Here is a 26,120-nt window from a genome sequence, read left to right as displayed (position 1 = left end):
AGAAGTAGAGGAAAAACTGAGCGTGATGCAAGAAAATCACGAAAAACAAGTCAACAGCTTGCTAAGAGAGACCTAAAAAAATACTGAAGAAAATAACACCTTAAAAAATAGCCTAACCCAAGTGGTAAAAGAAGTCCAAAAAGCCAATGAGGAGAAGAATACCCTAAAAAGCGAAATTGGCCAAATGGAAAAGGAAGTCCAAAAGATTACTGAAGAAAATACTTCCTTAAAAATTAGAATAGAGCAATTGGAAGCTAGTGAATTTATGAGAAATCAAGACACTGTCAAACAAATCCAAAGGAATGAAAAATTAGAAAACAATGTGAAATATCTCATTGGAAAAACAACTGACCTGGAAAATAGATCCAGGAGAGAGAATTTAAAAATTATTGGACTATCTGAAAGCCATGATCAAAAAAAGAGCCTAGATATCATCTTTCAAGAAATTGTCAAGGAAAACTGCCCTGATATTTTAGAACCAGAGGGCAAAATAGAAATTGAAAGAATCCACCAATCTCCTCCTGAATGAGATCTCCAAAGGAAAACTCCTAGGAATATTGTAGTCAAATTCCAGAGCTCCCAGGTCAAGGAGAAAATAATACAAGCAGCCAGAAAGAAACAATTCAAGTATTGTGGAAACACAATCAGGGTAACATAAAATTTAGCAGCTTCTACATTAAGGGACCGCAGGGCATGGAATATAGTATTCTGGAGGGCAAAGGAGATAGGATTACAACCAAGAATCACCTACCCAGCAAAACTGAGTATAATCCTGCAAGATAAAAAATGGTCATTCAGTGAAATAGAGGACTTTCAAGCACTCTTGATGAAAAGACCAGAGCTGAATAGAAAATTTGGCTTTCAAATACAAGACTCAAGTGGAACATGAAGAGGTAACAGGAAAGAGAAATCATAAGGGACCTATTTAGGTTGAACTGTTTACATTCCTACATGGAAAGATGATATTTGTAACTCATGAGACCTTTGTCAGTATTAGGGTAGTTGGAGGGAAAAAATTATATAGATAGGATGAATTGAAGATGATGGGGTGGTATCTAGAGTATAAAATTAAGGGGTGAGAGAGGATTATACTGTGAGAAGAAGAAAGGGAAAGGTAGAATGGGGTAAATTATCTCACATAAAATGGACAAGAAAAGGCTTTTACAGTGGAGGGGAAGTGGAGGAAGGTGAGAGGGAAGGAGTGAATCTTATTCTCATCAGATTTGGCTTAAGGAGGGAATAACATACATACTCAATTGGGTGTGGAAATCTGTCTTACCCTACAGGAAAATAGGGGGGGAAGGGGACAAGAGAGCAGGGAGAGGATGGGGGGGCGATTGGGGGAGGGGATAATCAGAAGCAAACACTTCTGAGAAGAGACAGGGTCAAAAGAGAGAATAGAATAAATTGGAAGGGCAGGATAGTATGAAGGGAAATATAGTTTTCCACAACATGACTATGACGGAAGTGTTTTACATGACTACACATGTATAACCTGTATCCAACTGCTTGCCTTCTCAATGAGGGTGGCTGGGGAGAGAGGAAGGGAGAAAATTTGGAACCCAAAGTTTTAAAAACAAATGTTAAAAATTCTTTTCACATGCAACTGGAAAATAAGATATTCAGGCAATGGGGTATAGAAGTCTATCCTGCCCTATTTAAAAATAGAAGGGGAAGGGGATAAGAGAAGGGGGGGGATAGAAGGGAGGGCGGATTAGGGAAAAGGGTATTCAGAATGCACGCTGTCTTGGGGTGAGGGGAGGGACACGATGGGGAGAAAATTTGGAACTCAAAATCTTGTGGAAGTGAATGTTGAAAACTAAAAATAAATAAATTAATGAATTTTTAAAAAAGATTAAAAAAAAAAGAATGATGACTGAGGAAAGGCTATGTTGGATATAGCAAGTGAGAGGCCATTAGACAATCTTTAAAACAGATGTTTCCGTAGAGTGGTGGAGTGAGGAAGTTTGAGGCAGTATTTAAATGACTGAGTCAAGAGTTTTGGCAGTGAAAAGGGAAAAAAATAGGATTATAGTTTGAGGGGATGGCACGATCAAGTAAGAATTTTGTTAGTTTAAGGGAGAACTAAGCATGTTTCTAGGTACTTAAGGAGAAATTGAAGATGAGAAAGTGAGAGGAAACTTTTTGAAATTCATTTACATATAGTATGTATTCTTCAGATAATTTCAGCTGCTGAAACTTTGACATTACATCCATCCAGCAAGATTGCTAAAGAAAATCTGGATGTGTTTTGTGAAGCTTGGGAGTCTCAGATTAGTGACATGTCAACATTACTAAGAGAAATAAATGATGTGTTTGAAGGAAAACGAGGTAAGTCAGAATGCTGGCCACATGTTTAAATTTTGAACTGTTAAGTTTATAATTTTTGTTCCAAGCTTTGTCAGATATAAAATGAATTATCTTTTGTCACTCAGGTTAGCTATTAAGCTAAAACATGTAAATTTTCAGAAATTATAGACTAGAATTATTTTTTATCTCGACTAAGTTAAATATAGTATGACTGATGAGAAACGATGGAGTTATCCATAATTTTTGTTCACCTCAGTCATTTTTTATCCTAGTATTTAAGCAGTTAAAATCTTGATAAGCATAATTAAGTAGAAATTTCATTTTATTACTTGACTAGTATTGTAGGACTTGTTAAATTTAATATTTTGCCTTTATCATTAAGATTCAGTCTTACCAATGTTCTCTTATAACTATCCTTTGTTCTTGGAACCAATCCCATACTTTATTTAGTATTATTAGCTTGGATTATAGACACTTCATAATGTAGTGAATGTAGCTATTTGATTTTTGAACTGCTGTCCTTCCTCTTGGATGGAATCTCTTTACCTGATGACTACACAACCTTGAAATATTTCCTGTGGTTGGTAAGTTTATTGGTATTTTTACACCATATAGAATAAGCACCACAAGATATCAAGTAAGAAATTATTTTGATTCTTCATTTTAATTTCACCTGAAAGTTTATTTTTTATTACTATGAATCTCTTATACTTATTATCAGAAAAAATCTCATTGTAGTTTTAGTCATGTTATTTCTTAGGGAAAAACTTGTTTAGTATAACAAGTATATCACTTATCAGGAGCATATTATTATAAAATACCATTTAAAATGATGATCTCATTGAATTAATGTTTTTTCACTATATGTAACTGTTACGTGTTTTTGAATGATCACAGCATAAATGCTGTGTTGTTATTCAGTCATATCCGACTCTTCATGATCCTAGATTAGTTTACCAGTTCCTTCTCTAGCTCATTTTACAGATGAGGAACTGAGGCAAATAGAGTTAAGTGACTTAGGGTCACACAGCTAGTAAGTGTCTGAGGCCAGCTTCGAATTCAGGAAGATGAGTCTTCCTTTCGTCAAGCCCAGCATCCTATCTGCTATGCCACCTAGCTGCCCAAATGCTGTGTGTTTACTTAAAAAATCAAAACCAACTCTTTTTTTTTAAAGCCATATCATTTGTGAAACATTCAGTTCAACAAACATTTAGGAAATGCCTACTATTGTCACAATTTAAATTTAACAAAAGGGTAAGTGGAGACATTTCTCTGAGTAAGATAACATTTATTATCAGGGGCATGCTGCTTATCAATAAATGGATCAATTGATTGCCTCTATTTATGCCAAAGACCCCGGGCAAAAGGAAAATTCCCCTTCTATAGGTTTTGCAGAGTATAGAACAAAGACCAGAACAGGGTAGATGATATCATGGGATTGAGGGCAATATGATTGGTTGCAAAGCTGAGGCACAGAGAACAACATAATTGGTTGGAAGTTTGGTAATGGGCACTAGCAAAAAAACCCCTCCTTCCCCGCTGAGAGTCCAGATACATGATAACAAATTAGATATCCTAGATAATAAATTAAGACATCCTTGAAGAGTAGCTTCATGGTGTAAAGATATTAGACCTGACTTCCTTGTGTTCATACATGTCCCCTAAGGTCAGCAAAATTCCTTGAAGCAAGAATATATCAGTGGTTAGCAGGAGAGCTCAATTTTTAAACGTAAACCATTACAGGACAACTGATTTCTGAACTAAGTTTAGAGACAAAGAACCATGACTTTAGCAGTTATAGGACAAAAGCAATTATAAATAGGATCAATAAGAAAGTGATATAGGATCAATCTTAATGTTCTCACTATATACATGCAAGGTTCTGGGAAGAGATACAAAAATGATTGACAGGGGCAGCTAGGTGGCGCAGTGTATAGAGCACCAGCCCTGCAGTCAGGAGGACCTGAGTTCAAATCTGGCCTCAGACCAGACACTTGACACTTACTAGCTGTGTGACCCTGGACAAGTCACTTAACCCCAATTGCCTAAAAAAAAAAAAGATTGACAGTATTTCTACCCTCAAGGAGTATACAATCCAATAGGAAATATAAGACATACACAAATATATAATACAAGATAAAACATGATGAATGCATTAGAGAAGTAAGAATTCTGTGTGGGTCAGAAGAGGGGGAGATAACTTTCAGTTGATGAGAGTAATGGAGAATTTCATAGAAGAGATGGTTGTTTCAATGTGACTTAAAAAAAACAATGGAAAATAGTTGAAGAATAAATAAGCCTGCAAAGAAATTGATGTAAGATCCAGCTTAGCCAGACCATCTCAGGAGGTTAAATTAGAGTTAGGTCTTGCAGGAAGAAAGCAATTTTAATAGGCAGTGTGCAGAGAGATACAAATCTACATATCTAGCCCTAATCTGTCTTCTGAACTTCAGTCCTGCATCTTCAACTGTCTGATTGAAATCTCCATCTGAATTTCTTGCCAGCAATTCAAATTCAACATGTACAAAACTGAACTCGTCATCTTTTCCCCTAAACCTGTCATTTTACTTCACTGTTTCAGTTAAGGAGACTACCATCCTTATAGCCACCCAAGTTCAAAACTTCAATTATCTATGCCTCTTTCCTCCTTCACATACCCATATACCATCTATCTATTGACAAATCCTGTCAATTCTACCTTCCATGAAGTTTTCTACAAAGTAGACCCTTCTGTATATTCAGATTATCACCTTCCATCTGGACTTTTGATTTAATAGTCTCCTATTGGTGTCTCTACTGCTAATCTCTAACTTCCCTGATCTAGCCTTCACACAACTGACAAAATAGTTTTCCTAAAGTATTGTCATGTCCAAAAACCTTTAGTAGTTTCCTTTGTCTCCAGAACAAAATCCAATTAGTCAGTCCACAAGAATTTATTAATTATCCACTACTTACTTGGCTCTATATTAGGCACTAGGGATATGGAGATATAAATGCCCTTAAGGAGCTTAAATTCTCTTCGGAGATACATGTACACATATAAATGTATGCAAAATAAATTCTAGTTAATTTTTTGTGGGAGAAGCACTAGGACCTGGGGTGACCATGAAAGGACTCACAGAGATGGTGACAGTTGAGGTGGACTTTGAAGAATGGAGGATTCTAAGAGGCAGAAGTGAAGAGGTGGGGCATCTGAAGCTTGGGGGACATCCCCAAGGGGGATAGGGAAATGTGTATGGAGAACAGCAAAAAGACCGATTTGACTGGACCAAAAGGTTCATTAAATGGAGCAATAGATAATAAGGCTGGAAAGTTAGAATGAAGCCAGGTTGTAAAGAACTTTACATGCCAAAATAAGGAGTTTGATCCTAGAGGTAAAAGGAAGCCACTCAAATTTATTAAACAAAAGAATGATGTGGTCAGAACCAGGCATTAAGAGTATCACTTCAGCTCAGATTCATATAATCTAGCCACTGCTCAGATTTTTACAATCCAGCCAATAATTTACAGATGCTCAGATTCCTTTAGAATCTGGCCAATATGGCGGATCTTTAATAAACCTTGAAAAAAGAAAAGAGTATCACTTCAACAGAATGGATAGTGTGGGGAAACACTTGAAGACAGGAGACCAATTAGGGAGCCACCGCAATAGTCCAGGCAAGAGATTATGAGGACCTCAATTAAGGTAGGTGCTCAGTGGGAAGGGGGAGAAAAATGCAAGCAATGCTGTGAAGGGAGAAATACAAACTAACTTAAGGCCCTCAGTAATCTGGTGCCAACCTACTTTTCCATACATATTTCATATCATTTCCCTTCACACATTCTGCATTTCAGCCAAACTACTTCTAGCTATTCCTTCAGATCGGTATATTGCCTTCTACCTCCCCCATGCCTAGAATGCTCTTCCTCCTGATTTTAGCCTTTTAGAATCCTTTTTTTCCTTCAGAGCTCAACTCGGGTACCAACTCTTCCAAGTAGCTTTACCCAATCTCCATAGCACCCCCTGCCCATCTAATTGAAATCCTCACATCTTCCCATTGCTCATACTTCAGACTTAATTGTCCCTGTCACTCTCTACCTTGTGTTGTACTTCTCAGAATAACCATCATATCTCTCCACCTCACCCCTTCACCCCAGGTTTCTTGAAGTCAAGGACTATTTCTTTTTTAATCTTTGTGTCCCCAACACCTAATAGAAGGCTTTGCATAGGCACTTAATAGATTTTTTTTTAAATGAATCTGTTCCATAATGGAAAAGAGCTTAAGCAAAAGCACAGAGATGGGAAGGGGCAGGTCAAGAAGGAGGGATGATGATTGGTTTTTATATAGCACAGAAAATACAAAAGGGACTTGTGTGAAATGAGACCAGAGGGGGTAGAATGGACCTTAGAATGCCTGGATAAGGAGTTTATTCTTTATTTTGTCAGAAATGAAAAACTAGTAAAGGCTTTTAAATAGAGACATGACATGATCATAGGGTATTGGGAATGGGAAGAAGGGAACAGATTCAGAAAGGTATAGGTAGGGGTTTTTTGGTTGTAGTGCGTGGTTTGATTTGGTTTGGTTTTTTGTCCAGACCTGTGTTTTAATTAATGTAGGGAAATCTCACAATAGAAGCTCCTTCCACCAATGCAGAATGGCAATTCATCTGTAACTTATAGTCTTAGAGAGTTGCTGGAGCATTGAGAGTTTATGTGATTTTCTCATAGTCACACAACTGGTATGTGTCAGAGGCAAGACTTATCACCAGGACCTCCTGACTCCAAGGCCAGCCCTCTTTTCAATTCCCGATAATGTCAGACTAGTTACATTATGGCTTGACCCTGCCGTAAGAAAAAAAAGTTAAGTGTACAAAAAAACCCTATGCAAGGCCATTTTATGGGAGATACAAATATTCAATATGACAAAAAACACAAATAATCACAAATACGCTTATCTACCAAGATGCTACAATAGCCTGCCTCATGCTTGCCATGAGAGACAGTCAGTTAGTAAACATTTATTAGGTACCTACCATGTGCCAGGCATTGTGCTAAGCACTGGGAATACAAAAGGAGGCAAAGGATAGTCCCTGCTTTCAAAGAGCTCACAATCTAATAGGGGAGACAATAAGCAAACAAATATGTCCTAACAAGCTATATACAGGAAAAACAGGAAATAATTAAGAAAGAGAAGGCATTTGAATTAAGAGGGATTGGGAAGGGCTTCCTATAGAAGGTGGAATTTTAGTTGGGACCTAAAGGAAGCCAATAGACAAAGATAAAATGTGGAAAAGAGTGGCATAGGGGATGGAAGGTTTGATTTAGGAAGAAGAGCCAGGTTCAGATCTTGCCTCTGACTCTAGCTATGTGACTCCAAGCAAGCTACTTAACATCTCCAGTTCTCAGTTTACTGATCTGTAAAATGAGTTGGTCAGATTAGGTGTCCTCTAAGTTCCCTTCCAGTAGTAAATCTATGATGCTCTGTGAAATACCCTGTATTGCCTTCTGTTTCCTAATATTAACCCATAGCAGAGAGTATCACTAATAGGATGTGTAATAATAAGGATTTTAGTCCCTTAATCTTAATTAATTAAAGAGCTGTCTCTAAATTCCTAGTGTTCTGTAACTAGACACATATCAGGCATATTTCAGTGAATCCTGCAGTGTTTTGATACTACATACTTCAGACCTCTGACATTTTCCTCTGGGGATAATTATACACTTGAGAATCCAAGTTTGCTTACACTTGGGTCATACAAAAGAGAACAAATGGGAACTAATCTCTTTCTTGTGATCATAATTCATTTCATGTTCCTTCTTGCTTATATTGTTGCCTAGAGCTAGATGACTTCTTAGACTCTGGACCCTGGCTTGATCTTTAGCTTGAACTAGACCTGTTAACTACTCTGACTTTTAACACTGCTCCAGTCTTTCCAGCCTCATTAAACTTCTTGGACTTGTCTGCTTTGATTTAGGGATTAGTAATCTTTCATTCTTTGTTGGAGTCCAGGGATTCCCAGTCCTTGACTAGCCTAATGATCTGTGATGCTATCCATGTCCCAGCATGGCACAAACATTTTTCACAGGTATATCCCATATCTGATTTCCTACAACAGGTCATTTTAGCAGTGGATACTTCTCTGCTACATTGAAAGTATATGTTTGGTCCCACATTATGTAATTTCACAAGAAGACTTCCTGTATCAGCTTCTTATCCAAGGACTATCACACCCACCTGAAAAACATTTGTTGAAGATATTCTGGCAAATTAAAGGGTTTATACCATGTGTAGTGATAGAAATGGTAATACCTATGTATTACTTAAGCTAACAGGAGACACCCCATATGCCTAGCTATCCCCAGTAGAAGCAATCAGGTTCCAATTTTGGTTTTAAGTTAAACAGTGGGACTAGTTAAAGAGACTCCCTAAGACCATAGACACACAGATAATATGCCTATACACAGATGTACACATTCATACAAATAGTACGCCTATCAAGTTTGCAAAGCTGGGAGAAACTGTTGGTTCATTTGATAATAGAATTGGGATCCCAAACTATTTCAATAGATTGGAATGATGATCCAAATCTAATAAGATGAAATTTAATAAAGATAAATGTAAAGTACTAAATGTGGGTTCAAAAAATTAACTGTATAAATATATAGTGGGGAAAACATGGCTAGACAGTGGTTAATATGAAAAATGCCTGGGTTTTTTTTTTTTTTACTGAAAGCTTAGTAAGTATTAGTCCCCCTCCCCAAATGATAAGTGTAGTATCTAGTATCAGAGAGTTAATAGCCCCACTTTACTCAGCCCTGTTCAGATCACATTTGGATTTCTGGGTGCCACATTTTAGGAAGAATATTAACAAGCTAATAGATACCCAGAAGAGGGCAACAAAGATTATGAGAGGACTCAAAATCATGACTCCAATAAGTCTTTAATAAATGTTTGTTGGCTAAGTTAAAGGAACTGGAGATATTTATCCTGAAAGAAACTTAAGGGGAATATGACTTGTTTACAAATTTTTGGAGGGTGGCCCCGTGGAAGCAGTAATAGCCACGTTTTTGTTGTTGTTGTTGTTGTTGTTATTTTTTGCCTAAGACCAATGGATAAAAGTTATAGGAAAATGTGTTTAGGCTCAATATAAGGAAAAATTTCCTAACAATCAGAGCTGCTCAGAAGTAGAATGGGTTGTCTCATGAGGCAGTAATTTCTCTGTTATTAGAGTTCTTCTGTTATTATGTTATAAGCAGGATTATTGACTCATAAATGAGTTGTTCTAGATTACTTCTGAGCTGCCTTACAACTCTTGAGATTTTAGGGGGTATTAAGATACCAGACTAGGGTGCTGTCAGTGATAATGGAAAGCAAGGAATGAATCCAAGAGATACCACAAAGGAAGATATAAGATAATAGATATAAGGGATGAATTAGTGGGAAGGTTGAAAATAGCTTCCAGATTTTGAGCCTAGGTGACAGGAAGAAAGGTGAGACAGTTGACAAGAAATGGGAAAATTGGGAAGGGCAGATAGTTTACAAAAGAAGACAATGCCTTGATTTTTTCCATCCAAATGGAATTTCTCTGAAGGCATTCGAAGTACAAGACTAGGGGTCAGGATTGAAAATATAGGGTAGGGACTCGATATAAATAAAAGTGATAGTTCAAAACTGATAGTTGTTCCTAATTTGAGAGTTAAAGAGAGAAGAGCCAGAGGGTCAAGGTATGAACCTTAGGTTATTTATATCCACAGTTAGGGGTATGAGAAATAAGAGGAGCCAAAGAATCAGTGGTAGAGACCTTGTAAGAGAATCAGAATTGTGTCATGAAAACTGTGGAAAATTTTCAAAACAGAGGGGCAATCAATAGCCAAAGAGAATGGAGACAGAAAATAGCATTGGATTTGGCAAGAATTTTGACACTGACAAAGCAGTTTCAGTAGAGTGATAGGAGCCAGATCATAGGGATCTCAGAAGGGACTAGATGACGAGGAGGCAGAGCCATTGAGTTCAGAACATTAACTCATCATTTACTAGAGTATTTGCATTCAGGGCATTGTGCTAAGTGTTCACTGTGCCAGGTACTGTGAAGGAAAAAAAAAAAAATAATCCTTGATAAACTTACTATCTCATCAGGGAAACAACACATGATGTAAAGATGAAAATGACTTAATACCTCAAAAAAGACCCAAATTTGCAAGGCATCTTGTACAGACTGCCTCCTACATAGTGCCGAGGGATAAGTAGGAGAGCCATTTTGGGAGTCATCTGCAGATTGGTGGTGGTTGAAACCACATGAACAATGGATTTTATATATATACGATAAATTATATATATACAGTGGATCACACACACACATACACTAACAGCAACTCAGCAACTATTTTGTTTTATCTAAAGGAATACTTTTCATTGACAAGGTCAATGTGATGCTACATTGTCAACACAAGAGCTCAGATGGTAGAAATAAAAGCCAGACTTTATAAGGTCAAGACTAGGAATGTAAGCCCATCAGGTTAAGTAAAGTCTAATGGGGAGTGGGGAGAGAGGATAATTTGTTCTAGGGACAGGCCGCTAATAAAAATGTGAGTTTTTAGGTAAGTCTTTCCACAAGGGTAAAGAGAAGTGGGAGATTGGTGCTGTTAGCAAGATCAGAATACCAACAGCATTGCCTAATGCTGAACTAGTGACATAATTCCACCTTCCTCATACATAATTCTTTATGTTCCCTCTTTCTAGGATAAGTATTAGTCCTCAAGTCTGAGGAGAGGCTGAACCTACAGCTTCTAGTTAAATTCACTATGTTTGAGGGGATATGGAGTCAGGCAAACTATTACAATAACTTTCAATATAGCCGATGTAATATTGTGACTGAAAATGCGTGGACTTTGATGACCCATCCACATTTGCCTCTTTTAAGGGGAATCATCTGTTTCAGTTTTTGTTTTGGCCAAATTTTATTTAAGAAATGTAAGCTGATTATAGATTAAGATGAATATACTTGAAATATTTTATTTCCTCCCTCAGAATATATCTTAAGTAATTGGCTAATATAAATTTAATATGAAATTACATAACTTTTCAGTTTCCAGGTTCATAAATGAAAGAACTTTGTTTCTAAATGCATGTGATTGATAGAATATATATAGCATTACTACTTAAGCATTCCTTAGTAGTTTATGTAATAACATTTAACATAGTGAAAAACATAACAGTGAGAAATATTACATTTATGAAATAATTTTGTTTACTAATACATGTATTGGTTGTAGGAGAGAAGCGTGCCTACCTTTCACTTCCAAAGCCAGTGGTAAGTGTTGGAAAGTGGTTTTGCATATTTGAACCCATTTGCTATAGTTTCTTAGGCAATTAATTGCCTTTTAATATCTCAATATAGAAAGTCAGCCTTGAAGCCAGGAAGGCCTGGTTTCAGGTCCCCCCCCCAACACATATTGGCTGTGTGACCCTGGGCAAGTCACTTAACTTCTCAGCACATTGTCCACACCCACCTATGTCACTGCTGCATGCCATTCTTTCTCACAGTCATATTCTTTTTGCCCACTGCCAAATGATAGAATAATGCAGTCTTTTACCTTCCCTTTCGTAAAATAGAATCATAGACATATAAAATGTTAGAGCTGGAAGCTACCTTAAAAATCACCTAGCCCAACTCCCTCGTTTTACAGAAACTAAGACCCAGAGAGGTTGCATTACTTACTCAAAGATGTAAACATGAGTCAACCTGAGATCAAAAAGTGTTTCGGAGGGTCTGTACCAACAGTTTTCCATCCTCGGAACATCTGGGGCCTCTCCCAGCTCTTACTCTTTCTAGAACCCTTGTCCCAGATCATAGATGCCACCAACAGTGGCTAAGTGAGTCCTTGTTCCCATTACGTAGAAGATAGGGTCCTTTGGGGAGAAGTTAGTGGCTTCCTGGTATTCCAAGCTGGAACTCAATTCATTTTCTTTTAGAAACATTTTGCTGTGTAGTAATTAATTTCTATAAATCTATACACTTAAGATACTTCAGTGTTTCAAAAATCTTTAATTTTAGTGGTATAGGAACTTTCTTTACTGACATAAGTATCAACCTCTCTATAGTTAATAGACTATCTTCAAGAGTTGCTGTAGTAACAAAAAAAAAAAAAAAAAAATCAGCTCCAGTAAAACAGACCTACAGTACTCTATCACTCGGCCTACACTTGAAGCTTTTCCAACTTGTTAGGACCTGGCAAAGCATGTGTTGTGCTGATATAACCTTCAAGAACATAGAATCATCTCCACATCACAATAAAGCTTCAAAATAAGATTTTTAGGAAGGCCAAAATATATTTCAGATACACTATGGGTTAAGTAGACTCTTGTGGGCTGTCCTGGAATCCTCATCATTATTTGTTCTACAAAATATGTTTTAAAAATTCCAAATAATTCACTTAGAAATGAGTTCTTGGAATATAATGCTTTCATAATTTTGCATATTACCTTAATTTTTGTTTAAATTTATTATAAGAAAATCAGAGTTCCTTAATACAAGTATAATCCTCTACAAAATTTAGAAAATAGGGTTACGAAGGGCATTGCAATCTAACTTACTAAATGAAGGTAAGTTCTTGGATTAGAGAAACATTTAATAAACTGAATTCCAAATTCATAAAAATGAGGAAAACAAGAATTGCATATAATATGTTATGGGTCTGACTTATTTCATAATAGCAATCATTTCATAGTCTTAATTCAAGTACTAAAATCTTATTGCAAATAACCTTCTTTTTGTTTTTGTTTGTTTTGGGCAATTGGAGTTAAGTGACTTGCCCAGGGTCACACAGCTAGTAAGTGTCAAGTGTTTGGTTTGAGGCCAGATTTGAACTCAGGTCCTCCTGACTTCAGGGCCGGTGCTCTATCCACTGCGCCACCTTGCTGCCCCCAAATAACCTTGTTTTAAAGAATGAATTTAGTTTATGTTTTTATTAACTATTTTATTTCATTATGATCAATTGTACCATTTTTTAAACTACCTTAAACTTTTTTTTAATTACAACAGAAGAATAATGCAAACCTGAAGCCATTTAAGCCAACCAAACTTGATTCTGAGGTGAGACCATTTCCTATTGAATTGTGTTGTATTTTATACTCCTTAAAAGTTTTTTTAAAGTCAATAATGACCAAAAAGTTAAAATTTTTAATTTATAGGAACAAGCGAAGATAGCAAAACTTGGACTTAAGCTTCGTTTACTCACATCAGATGTAGACTGTGAAATAGAAAAATGGAAGAACCAGGAAAATGAAATTGTTCGACATGGGCAGAACATGTCCAGTATGGCCTATTCCATATACCTGTTTACTAGGTAAATACCATTTTGATGTCCACAATCCAACCAATATCTTTCATGTTAAGAAAATGTGAATATTAAATTGCTAATGATTATTTATTATCTATTATATGAAAGTCAATATCAAAAGCTAGTAATTAAAATTTACTTAAGTGAAAGAGAAAACTTTTAAGTGTTCTATGAATACAACCAGCCATTAAGCAAGAGTATATACGGGCTGGTGAAGTGAATGTTATCCAGTATTCCAGTTGTTATCCAATGAATCCTGTGAATATTATCCAATATTCATATCCCAATACTATCTAATTCTGGTGAAATAAAGTTATTAAATATGTGTAAGTACAGGTCTTATACTTCTGGGATCTTATATTTCCAACAGTATAATGATTAGTATATCTACCTTGCATTTCCCTTCTGCCTTTTCTACTTTTTGTATGTGCTATTGTACTAATAGTGCATTCTAGAATTTCCCTCGGGACCTATATTAAGCAATACCTTTCTTTTCCTTCTTACACATTCAGGAAAAATTAATTCATCTTTAGTCATCTGGTACTTCTTCATGATTTCTCAAAAATTATCCACAGTACTTCTTAGATCATTTCTGCGAGTCTTTATAGTACCCTAAGATGTAATTAACCTGGACCTAAAGACTTGAATTCATTTTTTAAAAAAACAGGTATTTTCTTACCATCTGTCCACCATCTTAGGTGTCAAGCCCCTCTTTATGTTTGTTCTCCCCTTTCCAGTTTAAACGTCCTTCCACTCAATGGAAAAAACAAATGTGAGTTATAATGTTCTTTCTTCTGTCATAAGAGTGCAAGCTCATTTCAAGTAGGGATTTCATTCTTTGTATTCCCAGTGCCTAGTGCACAACAGGTGCTTAATAAATGCTTGTTGATTGATTGTTAAAATCATACCATATCCCCTAGGTGGTTCTTCACTTCCCTGCCCATTGTTTTCTTCTTATTCTGGATACCACTTTTAAAAAGACTTATTATCTTTAGCTTTTGTAACAAGATTTTCTGACAGGTTCCTCCCACTCTGTTGCATTTGTCTTTGGTTATATCTTCTCAGCTCATGTATATTTTTAAAATCTAATTTCATCAGAGAGTTTCTTGTGCAACCACATTGGTTTCTTTAGATGCTTCTTTTATTTTTATCACATTCATTCACAATTACATAAACAGAATTTTGTCCTTAAGAATTCTGCCCCAATCTTGATGCCTCCATTCCCTTTAGAGTCCTTGGCCATGGAGTCACACCTGTCTTTTCATTCTAATACAGCTTTCTTAAATTCCAGTGTGCAGGTTGGACTATGCCTAAGTTCCTTTCCTTTGTATTACAAACTCCAATGTAACATGGTCATTCTCTCCTGTTATTTTTCACCTTCCATGTAATCAGTGTTTCATTTTGGTCAAAATTAAGAAAGCAGGTAGCTTCCCCAACAGCTTCCTCTCCCTGCTAAAAAATGAAATCAGCAGAGCAAATCTACTGCTCTACTTTAGAGCAGCTGAAATTTTCCATCATGACTTTGCCTGTTTGTTTCATAATTTTTAGGAAAGCATCTTCCCTATCCTCCATCCAGATGGATTGTCTACAGTATATTCCCACAAAGATATCATTTTGCTTTCTCTCTTTACTTTAGCTCTTCAGATTTATTGGTTTTTATAACCAATCCACCAACAATTTGGATTGTCCACAAACTTCTGTTATGTGTTAGGCTCTAGAGATGAAAATACAAAATGAAAGTTTCGACTTTTATTAAGCTTGCATTTGATTGAGGGAGATGACCGGTACATATGTAAGTGTATACAAAATAAACACTAGGTAATTTGAGGTGAGAGGGAGTGTTAGTAGCTGAAAGGATCAGAAAAGGGATCAGGTAGGAGGTAGCATTTGAAACGAAGGAGCTTTGAAACAAACCAGGAATTTTTTGAGGGAGGAGTGAGGAGTGAGCACATTGGGGGCATCAAGGACAGTCTGTGCACAAGCAAAGAGCCTACGTGAGGAACAACAATAAGGACAGTTTGACTAAACTGAAGAATATGTGCAGGAGTATCAAATAATAAAGTTGGAAAGGTCAGAGCCATATGTTAAAGGACTTTTTATTTGTATTCTAGTGTCCATATACCTTTTTTAACATATGATGCTATTTCCCTTCCCTATTCGATATATTTATTTTGAAATAGAAAGTTACATATTTGCTCAAAATAATATATTCCATATTGCAGTAGAGAGTCTCCCAAGTGTCAGTGATTCTTCTACGAAGTCATAGTTACCTCCTTGTGTTAAAATTTCAGATTTGTTTGGTTTCCTTGACATATAGCAATGTGTAAGCATCTAATGTTATAGTATTTTTCCCAACCCACTTCCCTCTTACATGAACCTCATCTTATAAAGTGTCCTTCCTTTAATTATTTTTCAATTTTATCTTGGCATTTTTATTCTTGAAATTTTAGTGTGGAGTCCTTTTGACTAGGGAGTGAGACTCCTATAAAACAAATTATTCCTAGCCTTTGTGGGGCTCCACTCTTTCCCAGAAGACCATCATTCCAGTATTTAGTCCAGAAAGATAAAATTCTATTCAGTACTGTTTTTGTAATCATTTGTTCACTTACCATATTTTTTTTTCTTTCTCAGAGGCCTGACTTTCAAATGCTAGACCAAGTAAACTCACACCACGCTCTCAAGTTTTACCTAGGATTTCAGAGGCATTTGATATATATGTGTGTGTATATATATATGTGTGTGTGTGTGTGTGTGTGTATATGTGTATATATATATATATATATATATTACAGGGGTTTGTTTTGTTTTGTTTTTTTCTGAAGGTGTCATTCATTCCCATGTAAATCAACAGAAGTAAATAGCAATTAGTGACTCTGATGAGTCTTAAACGGCTCTCTTTTATGCCTTTGATACATATGCCAGGAAGATATCTTCTAGTTTGCTTTGTCAGGTCTATATACACTTACCCAACATGCCTTAGTAGAAAGCTGTTAGCCATCTTAAAGACATTTCCTCTTGGGAAAAGGAATAGGATTCTTTTCACCTGACACTGCCCATGTGTCCTCCTTACTGTTCTTAGGAATATGGGATATTTTCTATGATAGCCGTCCATAAGAGGAATTTCAAATTTGTTTTATATTTTCAGTGGTGTAGAACTTCTTTTTTCATCAGTTCCCTACATTCTTCTTCTTGGTAACCTTTTGATATTGAATTTGATTCACATTTACCCCCTCCCAACCTCTCTCCAGCTTCCTGCCTAGATTATTTCTTCCATTCTTCCTAGGAACCCTTCCTTCCTAATAAATGAGAGTAAAAGTGAGCATCTACTTTGTTTCTTGTTCTTTATGACCACAAAAAAGTGCTGATATAGAGATTTTGGTGTAAATAGAGCTTTTATTTTTGTTAATGACCTACTTGGAATCTGTAGATCAAAGAATATGTACATTTTAGCTAGTAAAGATTTAAGGTGCAGTGAGGTACAGCACAGCAGGTCTCAATTCTCCCAGGACCACAGTACAGTTTAACAAACATTTCCTAGGTGCTTTCTATGTACAATAGACTGGCTAGGCATGAGGGGAAGAAAATAGGGAAATAAATATTTACGTAATGCCGACTGTGTGCCAAGAACTGCTCTAAGTGCTTTACCTCACAATAATCCTGCAAAGTAGGTGTTTATTGTTATTCCCATTTTACATTTGAGGACACTGAGGCAAACAGATTATGATTAGTCATATTTTATCCGCATGGGTGGCCTTAAGGTCACACAGGTAATAAGTGGCTGTGGTAGGATTTGAATTCAGGTCTTTCTGACTCCAGGGCCCAGCACTCTCTACTGTGCCGCTTAGCCGCCTGAGGCCACCTGTGCATGAAAATACAAATTCGAAAAAACAGATTATCTGACCCTTAATGATATTAAAATTTATATCCAGGATTATGACACATACCCAAATAAGATAGAATGTGTTAAGGATAAGGGCAAAGAAGAGACTAGTACAGAATACTGTGTGAAAATTTGAAAAAGGACAAATCACTTTCAACTGGGGTATAAGGAAAAGACTTAATGAAGATATAGCACTAACTTTTGTAGGAAGAAAAGCAAAGACTGGATTATATTCCAGGCATTGGCAATAGCCCCCATGAATATATGGTAGTATGATTAGATTTGAGAATAGCTTGACTGTACAGATTGATTGGAATGGATAGTTCCAAATGGAATAATGTAGGGGAGTCCCTTGAATATAAAGCTAATTAGTTGATATTTATGAGGTTAGGAGCAACTACTAAAGTTTTTTGAAGAAAGGAGTCAGATTTGTGCCTTCAGAAGATTATTTTGGCAGCTGTGTGCAGGATGAATTAAGGGAAGATGCTGGGAGATGATCATAATAATCTCAGTAAAAGTGCTAGTTTGCACTAGTGTGGTGAGAAGCAGGTAGGTGTGAGAAGAGATTCAACAACTGATCAGATGTAGGGTGTAGGAGGAGAGGAGAATCAAAGATGACTGAGATTTTGATCCCTATGACAGAAGATTATGCTGCTGTCAACAGTAATAGGGATGCTGAGAGAAAGAGCAGATTTTGACAGGTGGCTATCAGTATTAAATGGTAGAAAAGAATGAAGACTAAGAAATGGCCTTTGGATCTGAGAATTGTAAAGTAATCTTCAAGATAGCTGATTCAGTAAACAGAGGGGGCAGAAGACAATTTACAGAAGATTAGTATTGAGTGATGAGGAAGCTGATGCAGTAATTATAGATTATTTCCTAGAAGTTTAATAGTGAGGGACAGAAAGATATACAATGATAACTTGAGGTAATAGGAATACACATACAGTGTCAACTTTTGCTAGTCAGGTCCTGGAGGATCACACTTATACAACAAGTTAATAAGTCTGAAACTGTAGGTAGAAAATTACCTGCATCTCCATGTTCTTGCTCAGATTTTTTTGCCTGCAAAATCCCACAGCTTCCAAGTTTCAGTTTCTTGTCTTAGTTAAGGCTGAGATAGACAGTGAGATTATGTCACTAGTGCCCAAGTATTTCTTCCACTGATTGTTACAGCTTCTTATCAGACGTACCAGCTGGTAAAGGGACTTCATCTGCCTTGCTTCCATGATTATCAGCGAGTACCTACAGATTCATGTTCTCCTATTGCTCTTCAACCATTTGGCCAGTACTGTGCTTCCCCTTAATTTCTTCACATGAATATATATTCTTAATGTACACTGTGTTTCCTCTACCCTTTTAATCTGTTCTGTTCCTTTTGAATAAAGTATACTTCTCACATAACTATTTTTAGCCATGAATCTCATCCCACCAAGGTTCAGTGATACCTTTGAGGTCAAATTTACTTCCTTTGATTAGGATCTCTAATTTACCCTTTTTGTTACCCATTGTCTTTGTGTTTATAAATAGACATCTCAAGCCATGAGTTTTAGTGCTAATTCTCTTTTTATTTAATGCTTACTATGAATTACTGGTCCTCTTTTCTGCAATTACTCTTACATTACACCTAAGATTCTCTATGGTATCTGACATGACAAATATATATGGACAGCTTTCTCTCTCCACTGTATTTTCAGTTTAAAGCCCCCTTGATCAGATTTGCAAGACTGGGAAAATACATTTTACTGGCTCTTACCAGGTGTACTCCATCCCTGGTCAAGAGCACAATGTCCTGTATTTTAAATGAAGGTCTAAAACTGAAATCCTATTTTCTCCCACCAACTTTTTAGTCTGCATTTCATTTCCCAAGGCTGCCTTTCTCTTCTGAACCTGTACCTTCAATTGTCAGTAGTGCTAAAAACAACACCTATACCTTCAAGACCTTCATTTTTTTACCCAGTACTTAGAAATGCTTTTTTTTTTTTAAAGTGTGCTCCTAGTGGTACCACTTGCCACCACGAGTGGGTAGTGTCAAAACGTTTCACAGATTTCTAGAGGCTCTGACAGATCCCAGACACGTTTCCTGGGAAAACAACAAACTTCTGTATTGTTCATCAGCCTCCTTTAGTAGGAAGTCAGTGGCCACTGTCACTTGTCTCCTCTTTTCATCCTCCTCACCAGTTGATTCCTTGAAGCACAAAAAGTTTTTTCTTCCAAACAGCATTTAGCTCCCTCTTCCAAGGGAAAAGTTTTATGTCTTATATTTAGTTCTAAATCAAGGGTCTTTCTTTCCTTCTCTTTATGTGTCATATTCTTTTTATCCTCCCACAACCTAACATGAATCAGGATTCTTTTTTTCCTTTGTTCCTATCCCAAAGCTTTCCTTTCACTTTTTAAAGGAAGATTTCATCCTCCCTGATAACTTAAAGTGTACACATTCATCCAGCTTGAACTCTAGGAAAAAGACCAATTTGCACTTTGTGCATGCATAAGTGTTATTCAGTACTCAAAAAAACACAAAACCTTTCATGGCCTTAGTTTCCCCAAATGTAAAATTATGTGGTAGTACCAGATGACCAAAGTAAGGTCCTATCTAAATCCTAAATCTGTGAGCACATCCACTGCAAAATTACTTCAGCCCTATTCTTTGGCAACTCTCATGGCTGACTACTTTGATAAATTGTCTGGATACTATCTATACCTATTTAATTGGTTAGGGACTCATAAACAGGGCAGCTAAACAAGTATTATTTAAAGTAAACTTTCTACCTTTTCTTGCTAGACTAAGATGCCCTTTGCAATTAAGCTGCCAGACTCTCACAGAATTTGCTCTCTAGGTTATTCTCTGTATAAGGTTCTTAAATAGCAGTTTAATTATCTGAAAGTTGCTATCTAATTTCTTGCTTCATTTCTCTTCTCAATTTCTTGCTTCTCTGGCTACATCTCACTTTTTTCCTTCCTTGAGGCTGGCTTCATTTATGGTTGGCTTTCCACTTTTCCTAGTCATGAGATGTTCACCAGCCTTTGAGAATTAGCCCTTTAGTTCCAATACTCCTAAGCCCCAGGGAAAGGAAACTGCCCTGAGTTTGAATCTGTTTGGAGTACTCAAGCAGGAATTCAGTTATCATGAAAATGCTAATTACCTACATCTCTCCTCTTCAGAGTTCAGAAATCTTGCCACTTGTCTAGTACTCTGTATACTATAGTTTTTTGGTTGTTGTTGTTTTTTTTAAATAAAAGCATATAAGATTTTGAAAGGTATAGGTATGCTATGTAAAACTCAGATATAATTTAGTTTACACTGATTTCTTCATGTAAAATATATACTTACTATATGGTTAATAGTAGAATGGAATAAGTAACCACAAGAACTCTGTTGCTTGATTCATTAAGATTTTAATAAATTTGAGGTTTCAATTCATACGTAATAATTGAGAGCATTAATAATGTATAAAATAGACCAATCTCCATGTAGTAATTTTTCTTTTTTTTTTTAAATTAATGTTGTTTATTTCAGGGGGGAAGGGCTGTTGAAGAGTACTCAGGATTTAATTTATCAAGTAGAGGTATGCTATGTTCTAGTTTACATTACTACATAATATTTTATGCTAATAATATGTAACATCTATGTTCTCACCAATGACTTCCTGTTCTCTTGTCACTTCAAGGGAGAATATAAAATTAGGATATTGTAGCAGTCTTCTGTGAAGCATTTTTGAACAACATATTTGATGAAAATTCCTAGGAATAATAGGTTTTGCCAGTTAATACAAGAGTATCTGAAGTTTCTAGATTTTCCAAAGATGGATAAAAATCCTCCCATCAGCTATCTACGCACACTATCTAGAAAATGTTTGGTCACTACCACATTCTAAGGGCAACATTTAGTCACAGTGAGGAAGTGTTAATACTATACTTCCTTTTGCCCTCCTCCTTTTTCGATTTCCTAGGATCAGGGTTGAACCTGAGCTACCTGCCTTCCCACAAGGTCCCTTCTAGCCCTAAAAGTCAATGATTTTAAATTTAGGAAACTTCAAAATTGTCAGAGATATTAATTTGCTTAGGACCAGCAAACCACTCTATCCTCCACTCCAAAGCACCGCCCCTTACGCTAAAATTGGAATTATCTTCCAACTTGGAAATCCCCTTCAGTTAATAAGTGCATAGTCTTTGCTTCACAGCCAAATCTCATTGGGAAAGACACTCTTAGTTGGGATGAAGTGAAGGACAGCAAATGACAAAATATGAATGAAAGAAAGTAAACCTCCTTTTAGACTTGATTTTTAAAATAAGCTATTTTCCCTTAAACTGGACCAAACTCTCTATTAGTTCTGAAGTTTTGGATTGAGGTACAGGCACTGTCACTTTACAAAGAATCACCTGTCTTTTAGATGATTAAACTGTGATGTCGGTTACTCATATGGCACTTAGCAGTTGGCTTCTTGCTTCTGGGACAGATGATGCCCTGTCCATTTCTAATGCCTATTTTTTTATACTAACTTCATGACAAGAGGACTTTATCACTAGAAAGCCTGTTAATAGTAAATTTTCTAAGCCCTTTAATCCTTGCTCTAAAATTTATTCTCCTAACATCTTGACTTTTATAGCTGGGATTTTATCAGATAAGTTTTAAACATTTTGAGCTCATTTGATCATGTATCTGATTTAATACCAGATGTATATGATTCTTCAGGCAAACTGTAAGCTCCCAGATATCCCAGCAGGTACTCTAGATGATGAACCACTAGATTCAACTGTAGTTGAATTTTATCTGGTCTTCCTTTCTCAAGGAGAATTATAAAAACTTCATCACTTTTGCTTGACTTTATTGTTTTATCTGCCCTAACAGGGCTTGAGTTCTTTCCCTTTCTCTAATGCTCAACATTCTCACCAAACATTAGAAAAAATGAGTTAATTTTTATCCTTAAGAGCAAATTTATCTTTATCTGGCCCAAATGAGCACTTTCTCAGTTTTGGCCTTATTTTTCATTAACTCATAATTTTAGAGATGGAGATCCTCATTTTACAGATGCAGAGTGGCTTGTTCATGGACACACAGGTTATTAGAGGCAAAATAATTTTGTGAAGAACACTGAACTTAAAATCAGAAGACCTGACTTTGAGTCCCAGCTCTGACTTTTCATACTTGTGTGACTTTGAGCAAGTCATTTCCACTGAGTCCCAGAGTCCCTTCTTCAAAATAGGGACAGTATTGAACTACTTATTTCATAGTATTATTCACATGTATTTTAATAGCAGAGCTCAGGAAAGAGCTCCTACTGTCTTTCCAAAAGTCCACATTGCCTTCTGGAATGCCCTTCAATTTGATCAACACTCCCCTCTTTACATGGGTAAACTGTTTCAACTATCTCCTCTACACCAATGACCCTCAAATCTCTAGTTCTGTTAGGGTTGGGATTTTTTTGTTTGCTTGTTTTTTGTTTTGCCAAATTCTAATATTATAAATCCAACATTCCTACCTAAAAAATCTGTTTCTGTCACTTCAAACCCAATATAACCAAAACCAAATTTATTCATCTACCTCTCAGAAAAAGGCCCCTTTCACTTTTCCATACCCTAGACTTGGACTTCTCTTGTTTTCAGTCATTACAGACTTAAAATTTCCAGGCAGTCTTGCTCCATCTCTCTCCTTTTGTTTCCCATAATTAATTAAGTTTTCAGGTCCTATCCATTCTTTCTTGTAATGTATTCATGCTGCTATAACCTTAGTTTACCTCACGCCTAGACTATATAGCAAATTTCTTTCCTCTAGTCTTTTACTTTTAATGTATTCATTACACCACTGCCAATTTATTCATAAATGTGGCCCTAACCCATCCTCTCCCACTTTATTTGACTACAGTACTTCCCAGTTTGAACTCTTTGCTTAAATGCCAACTCCTACATGAACCTAATTGTTGGTTCTTTTGCTCCAGTTACTTTGGGTTTATTTGTTTGATGTACACATATTCCCTAATAGAATGCAAAAAGTCCTTGTGAGCTGGGGCTGTTTCCTAGCATAATGTATAGCACACAGCAGGCACTTAATAAATGCTAAGTGAATTGACTGAAATTGCTTCAATCAGACTAATCTACCCACTATTTCCCCCACACATTGCTTATTCTACACAGTTTTGTTTATAGTATAAATCCCCTTAATAAAAGGATTTGTTCTGTGAAATTTGGATTCAGAGGGCTGCACTTGGGGACCTAGAGGGCCACATGTGGCCTTGAGGCTGGAAGTTCCCCACTCTTGGTTTGTATCTTTCCCCCATCTAGAATACCTTCTTCTCCTCTCTACCTATTCAAATCCTGCCCATGCTTCAAGGTCTGCCTCCTTCAGGAAACTACACTGACCATTCTGTCCCACAATTTATCTTTCCCTCCAGTGAGTACTTGCCTGTCTGTGTTCCTTGTCATTTAGAGTCATAGGTATTTATAAAGGCAGACCTTTAATACAAGTAACATGTTCCAAGAGCTTGTTTGTAAGTCAGAGTTTTCGAATTTAGGGTATATTTTTCAGTAGAAACTATGTTCTTGGGTGTACAACATAGGGTATAGATATCTATTTTACCTAGAATATATCTAATCTGTGATACTAATACTACCACAAATTCTAAGTCAGGGGCCTTTAGTTACCTTCCAGAGGCTTGTTTTTTTTTCATACAAGAGGATACTTCTTAATTGGTAGATATTCAAGCAGCATAGCAAAGTGAAAAAAGCAGCAATGGGAAGATATTTGAGGGGAGGGAGAATGGAGAGAACTGAGGCTGCCATATAAGTAGGCCAGGACTACCAGGACTTCTACATTCCTGTGCCTGCCAGGGCCTGTTTTTCTAAGCCAGGTAGTTCTTGAATTTTGATGGGGAAAAAATTACCTCATAATTTCAATCCAATTGGTTTCCCTTGTAATCCAATGTATTTTATCTTATGCATTTAAAAACATTATTCTGAGAAGGGGCCTTAAGCTTCTGGTGCACAAACAAAGCTAAGCATACCTGCTCTAAGCTGTTTTGCTTTTCACAGCTTCTTCCTCTACTTCTGAACTAACAAGTTCCCTAAAAGCTCTAAATTTTTCATAATGGCAAATGGGATTCTGACCCATCACTATGGTGCAATGCAAAGACTGTTGGATTTGGAGCCAGAGATCTGGCCTCAGTCTCATTTATAAAATGAATGTTGAACTACATGATTTCTGACGTCCCTTCCAACTCTCAATCTATGATCCTATAACCCTAAGTGGGAGCACTATTTACATGTATGTTATTTTTACGCCTTGAACTACCCATATTGCTATATTGTATCTATACTTGTCAGGCCAGTGAGCTTTTCATAAGCTTTTTCAAGAGCAAGAGTTTTACTTCTTTCTTTGAACAGTCCACACCATATTTCTCGTTAAACATTTTATAGACTGATCTATCTCAAGGTGCAGATCCTGAGGTTGTAGAGGTTTCCAAGTAGTCAGTAGGATCTTTAAAAGACAAACAAACAACAGAAATATCTACCAGGAAGACTTCACCAACCTTAATGTACTGTCTGATTCATTCATCAGTCAAGTATTTTCTGTGCTCCCATGAGTGTGCTAAACAATACAAAACATTATTGTATTGGAGTTCAGAGATAAAGTCTGGGTTAGAATAGCTGGGGCAGCCCCTTCTTGGGAGAAGTGAGAATTCTGATAAACCTTGTGGAATGGGTAGGTCTTGAATAGATTAAGGAATAAAAAGTATGAAGAAGGGCTTAGAGGAGGGTTGGAACAAAAAGAAAACCAGCCTGAGTAGAGGGATGTGTATTGGGGAGCAGTGAAAAATAAGTTTGGATAGGTATATACTGTTTTACTAAGATTGTCCTGGAAGCTGCATGTAAAATGGATTAGAATGGATAGAGAAGCAAGCCAAGAAGTCAGCCTTTTAAAGTCATCTAGGTGTGAAGGTCTTGACTTAAGTAGAGACAGCAGGAGTGGAGAGAATGGGCAAAAAGTATAGTTTTTGAAAGGAATGATTTGAGAATACCAAATGACAGGTCAGACCAGAGGAAGGTTAACATTAACCTCTTTTAAAATCCTTGATGGTCCTCTGTCATTTGACTACCCAAGCCTTAAGGTCTAATAAATGAAGCTATTTGATTGCCATTTCAAACTTCTACTTCTCAATTGACTAATAAATTAGCCCATTAGCTAAAAGAGAGGCAGAGAAAGTTGAATTTTTTTTTTAATTTATTTTTGCTAGGCAATGGGGTTAAGTGACTTGCCCAAAGTCACACAGCTAGTACACGTCAAGTATCTGAAGCCGGATTTGAACTCAGGTCCTCCTGACTCCAGGGCCAGCGCTCTATCCACTACACCACCCTGAGAAAGCTACCCTGAGAAAGTTGAATTCTTAAGAGAACTTCAAATTAACCCAACTGTCTTCTCCCTTCTCCCTGCGCACTAGATTTCCACCACAGTTAGAGGCTGGATCTAGCTGGCTTATCCTTTCTTAAAACTTATATAGCTATGCTTCCTTCAGTACTTTACCTGGAATGGGTTCTGCTTGTCAAAAGGACTAGCAAATTTGACATGGACGTTGCCTTTTAGAGGGTCCTAGGGAAGAAATACCCAAGTCTTCATCT

The 26,120-nt window shown here is 36.6% G+C and overlaps 1 protein-coding gene across 2 annotated transcripts in view; it reads left to right on the top strand.

Annotated features, from left to right (window-relative positions):
* The window catches only part of LOC114025643 (alpha-catulin-like), a 95,598-nt gene that overhangs the window by 64,668 nt on the left and 4,810 nt on the right, over positions 1–26,120 (top strand). For both annotated transcript variants that reach the window (XM_027839114.1, XM_027839113.1), the window contains exons 11-15: positions 2,181–2,331; positions 11,564–11,601; positions 13,333–13,383; positions 13,482–13,636; positions 21,028–21,076. In XM_027839114.1, the coding sequence (XP_027694915.1) occupies positions 2,181–2,331; positions 11,564–11,601; positions 13,333–13,383; positions 13,482–13,636; positions 21,028–21,076 (444 nt within the window). The remainder of the gene's footprint in view (positions 1–2,180; positions 2,332–11,563; positions 11,602–13,332; positions 13,384–13,481; positions 13,637–21,027; positions 21,077–26,120) is intronic.

The sequence above is a fragment of the Vombatus ursinus genome, unplaced genomic scaffold (genome assembly GCF_900497805.2).
Source record: "Vombatus ursinus unplaced genomic scaffold, bare-nosed wombat genome assembly UNPS02014832.1, whole genome shotgun sequence".
NCBI classification, from domain to species: domain Eukaryota; kingdom Metazoa; phylum Chordata; class Mammalia; order Diprotodontia; family Vombatidae; genus Vombatus; species Vombatus ursinus.
This window is presented reverse-complemented; position numbering and strand designations above follow the sequence as displayed.